The sequence below is a fragment of the Sciurus carolinensis genome, chromosome 8 (genome assembly GCF_902686445.1).
Source record: "Sciurus carolinensis chromosome 8, mSciCar1.2, whole genome shotgun sequence".
Taxonomy (NCBI): domain Eukaryota; kingdom Metazoa; phylum Chordata; class Mammalia; order Rodentia; family Sciuridae; genus Sciurus; species Sciurus carolinensis.
Window position 1 is genome coordinate 118,157,445 of NC_062220.1, and position 8,847 is coordinate 118,166,291.

At 40.5% G+C, this 8,847-nt stretch overlaps 1 gene segment (V, D, J or C); it reads left to right on the plus strand.

The window, feature by feature from the left end:
* The first annotated feature begins 5,621 nt into the window (after nt 1-5,621).
* On the plus strand, nt 5,622-8,026 carry LOC124991464 (immunoglobulin lambda variable 2-8-like). The segment is given in 3 exon segments: nt 5,622-5,702; nt 5,826-6,157; nt 7,961-8,026. Coding segments are annotated over 3 exon segments (444 nt in total).
* The last annotated feature ends 821 nt before the right edge of the window (nt 8,027-8,847 follow it).

The following is an 8,847-nucleotide window of genomic DNA, read 5'->3' on the forward strand; positions in this document are numbered from 1 at the left end:
CACCATGCTGTTAGTCAACATCATCCTCTTTGCTCTTCATGAGTGTGTCTGTTGGTGAACTAACCACCACTGAGAAAAATCCGAGGACATTATGGAGGAAATGAGGACAAAGGGAAAGATGCTGTCTTTCTTGAAGTCTTAGACTTTGTCATTATAATCAAGTGAGGTGTACCAGACAGAATTTGAGTTGAGACTCTATTCTTAGGATTCTCTCTTCCCTTAGACACCAGAAACCCTGTCCTAGATGTTCCCTGCAGGCAAACTCTCTCTCACTAGGATGGGCTTGTCCTGAGAGGGTATACTCTTGTTCCACAAGGAAGGGATGTCTCGTGGGTGTACCCCTTCTCCCTCAGTGGTTCCCAACAGTTTGTGATTGCAGTGGTGAGCCCAACCAATTTCTAGCTCGGATTCCTGCTATAATGATTAACAAGCACACTTATACGTAAAAATAGAGCCAAGAATTCCTTGAACAAGGAATAAGTTTAGGCTTATTTCCCAAAGATGAGAAACAGGAAGTAATTCTACCTAGTTTGCCAAAACTTAAGGACATCCGAAGCTTGTTCCATTTCCTAAGCACTTGTCTGAGACAATGGATGGGTTTATTTCCCTCCAATAAGTGATAGAGCAAGCAGAAAGTGAGACAGAGAGTAAGAGCCAAAGATTGAGGTTGGCATTGACTTGGGACCCAGGAGACAGTCGCACAGATCTTCACTGACGTCTGATTCCTACCATGGGACTGGGTTGGAGAAAGCAGCCACTGGACACCTGGCCTGCAGAGTAGAGACCCTTGCACAAGTGAACAGCTCAGCTACTCCCCACTTTCTCTGGGATCAATCTGCAGCTATCCCTCATGGACCAAGGGTGGGATCAGGGCTTTGAAATTAATCAGGATGCACAGAGTCTCCATCCTTCAAGTGTTGGGGCATGCAGACACAATAATGAAACATTTTTCAAAAGCAAATTTTAGTCAATGCATTGGAGATTATACCAAAGACTGACAAGGGTACATAAAAGGAGAATCTCATTCAGGAAAAGATTTTGAAGCACTTTCCTGGTTACTAACACAGAGAAGGAGCTATGCCTTTGAAGATAAAGGCATGAGCATTTAGTCTCAGAAAGCAGCCTGAGTGATGGACTAAGACAGGAAGGGCCCAGGACAACTCTGGATCTGGAAGAGCAGAAAGTAAGTCTTGGAGGAGGGATCAGAGTGAAGAGGGTGTGAGCAGAGAGAGGAGGTAGAGGGATAGGATCAGGTGATTCTGCAGGGAAGGGGAATCTGGTCTCAATTTGAACACAGACACACATCAAGGGCATTTTCTGTAGGTTCTCCTTGAGCCCACTAATCTGTCAAGGGCTTCATATGTGTCACCTGGAGAATGGACAACAAGATGCAAAAGTGAAAGATGGATCAACTGTGAGGAGATCACTGATTCTCTGATGCATCTAAGAGGAGTTGTTGAATCTGGTGTAGGTGGTCTTTGCTTATTAGTCTGTTGTAACAACATACAGGCTTCTTATGTGACAGACCAAAGACTAGAGGAAGTACTTTTTAATTAAAAAATTAAAAACAAAACCATTTCCTTCTCTGTGTTTTATATGAGGGGACAGTTTCCTTGCTATGATGTGGAGATCTCTACTCTTTCATTCTCCAGAGATCAGTCTTCTCTTAATCCCTTCTAACATACCTCTCATCTGTGGTGCTGCCACTTTGTGGTTTGCTCTATCTTCTGTTTCCCTGCTGTAACTTTGTCTTTCTCTGCTCATTTCCAGATACTTTGACATTATTTCTACTATCATTTTTTAAAGGTTAGTGTAGAATCTTTGTAATATAGTCTTTTTAAAGAAAATTTAACTTTTATTTATTTATTTTTAATGTGGTACTGAGGAGTGAACCCAGGACTTCACCTGTGCTAGGCAAGCACTTTATGACTGAGCTACAACTGAGTCTTGTAATATAGTCTTTATTATGATATTAGCTGTCCTATTTGGTCAATAGGATATCTCTTCATTTTTCCTTCTAATATCAGTTGAGACTTTCTTGGTTCTTTACATACCTAGTGGTCTTGCATTTTATACAGGACAAGTCTAATTATATATTATGGTATGATGAGACTATTTAAAATCCTATGTTGTTATTTTTGCTTTAGCAGACTATATGCACATTTAGACTAAGCCAGCTTTCTGTAGAATGTAGTTTCAACATTGTATCAATTCAGAAACCCTTTGCCTTGACCTTTGTATCTTTGTTTATTGTAAGCCTTGCAGGCCTCAGCTGAGGTTGAGATAGCAAATTTTGTCCATATTCTCTCCTATCCCCTGTGGGATCTAATTCATTCAAGGGTAGCTCAGAATTGAGCCTGAGTTGCAGAGTGATTTTTCCAAACTCATTCCTTTCCACAAACTTCCCACTGTGTGTGGGTTCGCAGGCCTTTCCTTCGGGTCTTCCAGCAACAAGTCTGGGACTTTAGTTTCCCTGCATGTTTGTTTACTTCCTGTGACAGAGGCCAGGACCACACCCAGTACTGAGAGTAACAAAAGTAGTGTAATTGCATGACACTAAATTAGCTTCTTAAATGAAGAAAAAGCCCTACAGTCTCCACTGACACTGCTGTGACCACAGGTTTTCCAAAGTCAGAATCAAGTAGGATGGTGTAATGGTTAATTTGAATTGTCAACTTGATTGGATTAAAAGATGCCAATGATTAAGAGGATTCTGGGTGTGTCAATGAGGGCATGTCTAGGAATGACTGGAATGTGGGATAGTGAACTGAAGTGGAGACCCCGCTAAGCGTGGGCAGCAATGCCCAATAGGATTGTAGCTTGGATGGAATGAAAGTTGGAAGAACAAGGAAGTAGATGCAGATGCAAGCTCAACTCTTCCTGAACAGTTTCTTGATTCCTGCTTCAATCATCAGAGGATAGCGAACTCTCACTTCTTCACTCTTCCAAAGCAGATTCTGCTAGTGATTCTCCAGGTAATTTACAGAAGCCTTGGTCTTGGACTAGGGTAGCACTGTTGATGCTTCTTGTTCTGGGACTTCTGCCTCTTGGACTGTGCAGCTACTGGTTCTTCCAGCTTTCCAGCCTGCAGATGTCCATTGTGGACTATTCAGCTTCTGGTCATGTAAGCCAATTAATAAATCCCCTTTTTGTAATCATATTTTCTGTTGATTCTGTTCCTCTAGAGAATCCTGACTAATACAGATGGAGAAAAGAAAAACCCTAAGAAAAAGAAAATGTGCACATTCCAAAGTTTCTCAGATGATGAGGAGTTCCCTTTCTTGTCATGGAGACACAAGAGTTGGGCTTCTTCTGGATTCTTTCTGTCTACATGTTGGTTCCCTGTCCAGGTACCAGGCTTCCTAAGAGCAGGCCTGAGACACAGGGTAGAAGTGGAAAACTCTCTACTGTTGGGGTATTTTTAATGTGCTGGTGTCTCCTCCAGTCTGCCTTCTGTGATTTGCTTTCCTGGTGGTCATGAAGATCTTCCATGCGTGCTATCTGAGGTTTAATTGTTGTATTCAGTCTGAAAAAATGGTGTGTGCATACTGCACTGTAAATGAAATCTACAAACAACAGCAATATTTTTGCTTAGGAAATTAAATCAATCTGAACCATAGGCCATGCAAAATACAGAAAGATAGAAAAGGCTTTTAAAGGTGCTTTCAGAAAATAAATGAAGGACCCTTTGTCACACTTGTGCAGTTTTTATTTTATATCTTTGAGATAAGGCTACTTGATCTTGCCACGTTCATGGGATATGATGGAAACAAACGAAGAAGGTAGAAAACAATTTAAATAAATTCTCTTGGACTGGACACATAATGTAAAATTGAATGTAATCTTTAGGTAAATATGAAGTCAATAGTAAAAATGAAAGCTGCTTATGCTAAGTGAAATAAGTTAGGCACAGAATGATTAGAAACTACATGATTTCAATTGTATGTGGAATCTATAAGAAGACTCACAGAGGTAGAGAATAAAATCATTCTAGAACAGGGGTGAGGTGGGGAAGGGAACAGGATAAAACATGATTTAGTAAAAGGGGATAAATTTTCAGTCAGACAGGAGAAATGATTTCTATTGGTCTACTGAATAGTGTGGTGACTATAGTTAATACTAATACATTTTGTATTTCAAAATTGAATGAAATATAACTTAAATATTCTCCTCAATTAAAAGTGATTTTAAAATTTTAGAATAGAGAATCACCTAGAATTGGAAAGAGAATGAGTAATTTCTTTTACAGATAGGCAGAGTGGATGAATATGTTGAGGGAAAGAGCAGTTGGGAATGACTACTAAATAATGGTCATGAATTTTCCTTCTTGGGTGTTAAAAATGTTTTAAAATTAATTGTGGTGATTGTTGCACAACTCCCAACACAGTAAGAGGCATTGGTGTGTCTAGTTGACATGGTTGAATTTGTTGATATGTAAGCTACACCTCAATAAAGCTGCTTTAAAAAAAACAGAGTGAGGTAAGTTCATTAACCTGAATTAATCATTCAACAATTTATACATTTGTAATAATAGTACACTGTACCACATAATATAAATACCAATTAAAATATAAAATATTTGACTAGGCAAGGTGGCACATGACTATAATCCAAGCAGCTTGAGAGACTGAGGTAGGAGGATCATGAGTTTAAATCCAGCCTCAGCAACTTACCCAGGCCGTGAGCAATTCAGTGAGATCCTGTTTATAATACCATATAAAAAACAGTTGGAGATGTGGTTCAGTAGTTCAGAAACCCTATATTCAATCCTCACTACCAAAAATAAAATAAAATAAAATAATTTAAAATAAATAAATAGCACTTGTTTGAATAGAAATGACCCATTTTCAAATTTTTCCCTTCCCATTTTGCTCTCATCTTGTAGATATCCTACACAAGAAGTAGGATTCATGGTCTTTACTTCTGAGACTGAGATTCAGCCACTAAGGAAGAACTGATCATTATTTGGGAATGGACAGATAGGAACAAAATTGCAGAATAGGGCCAGGACTATGGCCCTTGGTGAGGCACCCTGTTTCCTCCATGAGATGCCTTCCTTGACCACTGGTTGGTCCATGTGGTATGTGGTGAGTGGCCAGGGAGTGACAGACATACTGGTGGAATTTCATGCTGTATATGCTTCCACATATAGCACAGGGGCAGAGACAAGGTTGTCTCTGGGGAGACCCCAACAACAACCACAGCAGGTGTTTCCTGGGGGCCACAACCTAGTTTACTAACAGTAGAGAGATCTTGGAGGATGGACACCAGAAGAGGGTGCTGTGGGATATGACTCAGGGTCACAGAGACACAGTGAGATCTCAGCAGAAATTGAAGAGGTAGGAGCTCACAAAGATGACGGACTTCAGCAGATCTTTCTTTCCTGTGCCATCAAGGATAGACAATTCAAGTTTTTGATCTTCAGGAACTCTAAGGCAGGGAAATTGTATCCCCCCAGCTGAACTCTTTAGGAGATGAATTCAAAAGTGTAAAGAATTCAGGATAAGCCAGAGTGAGCTGAGGACAGGCAGGTACAGGAAGCAGATTTGCATTGAGTACCTTCTTCCTCTGAGGCAAGGGAGCAGATAAAAGAAGTCTGGAGGAGGCAGGCCCAGTGCTGGGGTCTTAGGAGAGAGTGCTTTGGGGCACCTCCACCATGGCCTGGACTCTGCTTGTCTTCACCCTCCTCAATCAGGGCACAGGTGTGACATTTGCAGAAAAGGGGTCTTGGGAACATCTAGGGGAGGCTGATGTTTTGCCTCTCCTGCTCAGGTTTACCTGGGCTAAGCATTGACTCAATGTAGTGTGTTCTCTCCTCTTTTCAGGTTTGTGGGCCCAGTCTGCTCTGACTCAGCCTCCCTCAGTCTCTGGAACACCTGGAGAGACAGTCACCATCTCTTGTGCTGGAACCAGCAGTGACATTGGGAATTATAATGCTGTCTCTTGGTACCAAAAGCATCCAGGAACAACTCATAAACTCATCATCTATAGTGTTAGTAGTCGGCCCTCAGGGATCCCTGCTCGCTTCTCTGGCTCCAAGACTGGCAACACAGCCTATCTGACTATTTCTGGACTCCAGCTGGAGGATGAGGGTGTTTATTACTGCAGTTCATATGCAGGCAGTAACAATTACCACAGTGCGCCAAGTTCAAGGGAAGTGAGACCAAAACCTCCCCTAAGAACAAAAGCTCCTTGCTCTGATGAGGTTTCCTCAACTCTGCAACATGGACTAGAAATTCAGTTCCCTCTCAGCTGTCCTCCTGTCCTATGGCAAAATAATGAACAAAACATACCCCATTTTATCTTCTTGGGATAATGACAGCATACTCTGCTTTGTGTGATGTGGTCTTATGAGATGTGTATCTCTCCAACTCTTCATTTGCTGGAAGAGAGGGTCAAGTCCGTGCCTATAGGTACAACTCCTCCAGTTCTCGGGGAAATCTTCATTGTAAATGCCTCCATGATTCTTCATGGTGCAGGCCTGCCTTGGTGCTGCTTTGAATCAATCATATTGTCTAATTCTTTTCATGTCTACTATGCCCCAGTCATGGTGACCCTGGATGAGTGATCTTCTTTTCCCCTCTGCTTGAAGGAATTTCAACTGAGACAAGTTTTGTTTGATGTTGCTAAGGGAATGAGACAAGGGTAAGTATGGATTTTCATCAAGTTCACTCATTTTTAAACCCATATGAAGGAAACCAAACAGGAGAGAATGAGAGTGAAATCTCCTTTTCCAGAACCACAAGTCCCTCAGGTCGATGGAATCCTGTATGTGGATTTTCTCCTGGAGAGTATGGACTCTTAACTAAATAGTTCCTTTTCTTTCTTTTCTTTTTTTTTTTTAATAATGAAAGAGATATTTGGAGGATGAGAAACTAATTCCTCAGGGATTCTCCATGTATATGGTTTCCATGATGTGCAACTCAATTACTAGGTGGAACTCCAGTTAGAATGAAAGGTTAATTATATATGCAGTACATCAACCTACAGTAGAGTTACATCCTGACAAACCCATTGTAAATAAAAAATACACGTCAAAAAGTCACCCAGAATCCATGAACCAAGAAAATGAAAAGATAAAGATGGGTCCAATGCCCTAGCACTGTGACCTGCATATAACCTACTTAACATCATTGCTTAGAAACACCATACACTATAGAGTATAGGTTATTTGCCTTTGTGATTGGAAAGTTTATTGGAACTGCAATTTCCCAGAACCACAATCAGTTCCAATACACATAGAGCTAGCCCGGGAAAAGATCAAAATTGAAAATTGAAAGTATGAATTTTGTTGATTGTATTTTTAGGAATTCTTTAAACAGCTGGATGGAGACCCCAGACAAGAAAGGACAGTAATCAACCTTCACCAGTTTGCCAAAAATTTTCCAGTGTTAGCAATGAAATTTTCATGTTCTGATATCTTCTTACATGTCAACTCCAGTATGACATTTCTGTATCTACCATTGCGCTTCGCAAATTTTGGATGTGAAGATTCAATGTGCATCAACATCCTCCTGTGCTTTCTCTAATAAATAAACTATACATGTATATATATTTTTGGGGGGGTTCATGAACACTAGACCACTAAGTCACATCCCCAGCTCTATTTTGTATTTTATTTAGAGACAGGGTCTCACTGAGTAGCTTAGCACCTCGCTTTTGCTGAGGCTGGCTTTGAACTCTTGATCCTCCTGCCTCAGCCTCCTGAATCACTGGAATTATAGACATGTATATTTTTTTTAAAAATATGAGAAAGTGCTTATTATGGATAAGAAAATTTGAATTTTTGACGTTTTCATATTTCACAATGCCTGCCAGAGTTTTACTCTTCAATACCACAGTGGCTCAGCACTCAGGGAAATTCCCATGGCTAAAAGCCATGGTTGCATTGTTGCCTCATTCTTGGAACCTCCCAGGAAGTCTAGCTTCAGGTGCCTCTTTCCTTCTTTTCCACCTGCAGCATAGATCTGTCGTGTACCTGCTGGAGGTGCAAGGAGGAGGGTCCAGGCTTCCACCTTTATCATAGCAGCATGAGGTCACAGTGCTAGGGCATTGGGCCCATCTTTACTTTTTCATTTTTTTGGTTCATAGATTCTGGATGACATTGTTCTGACTCACACCAGAATAGGAACTTCTTTCACCCTACTCGTGCTTTATATTTTTCTTATAGAAATTGTCTCTACATCTAATTCTGAGTCCTAGTTCTTTGCAGTTAAGGAAAGGAAAATAATTCAGGTTCATTTCACTTTAATTTTCAAATCTATTATTGTGTGATGTACCATGCCTAAAGAGAATTCCAAGAGATAAATACATTTTTTGCAGTACCAGAGAGAGATAAAATAAATATTTACAGTACAATGAAAATCAATAAATGGTGACTACATCCACCTACTCCCATTTCTTCTCATCCCTAGCAAGTAGGCATCATGGCAAAGGTGAGAGCTTTCCTTGGTTGACCATCTGTCATTGATATGTTCTTTTGGCAGGGAATTCAAATCCAAAAGGAATTTTATTAAGGGTAAGTTTCCTCATATTCTTTGCTCCTTAGCTCAGCAAGATCTGTAGCAGTGGGTCTGGTAACACTGTTTTTTTAATTTTAATTTTAATTTTGTAAAATCAAGGGTTAAAAAAACGTAGGCACTGAACCAAATCCCCAGCCCTTACTTTTAATTTTATTTTGAGACAGTCTTGCTTAGTGCTTAGAGCCTTGCTATGTTGCTGAAAGTCACTAGAGTTACAGGCATGCACCACCACGCCCAGCTTGATAATACTTCTTTTGAGAGGAAGAGGATTGATGAAATTCTGAATGATGGGACTTCAGGTAAGCAGGGAAATTAGGAAATTCCC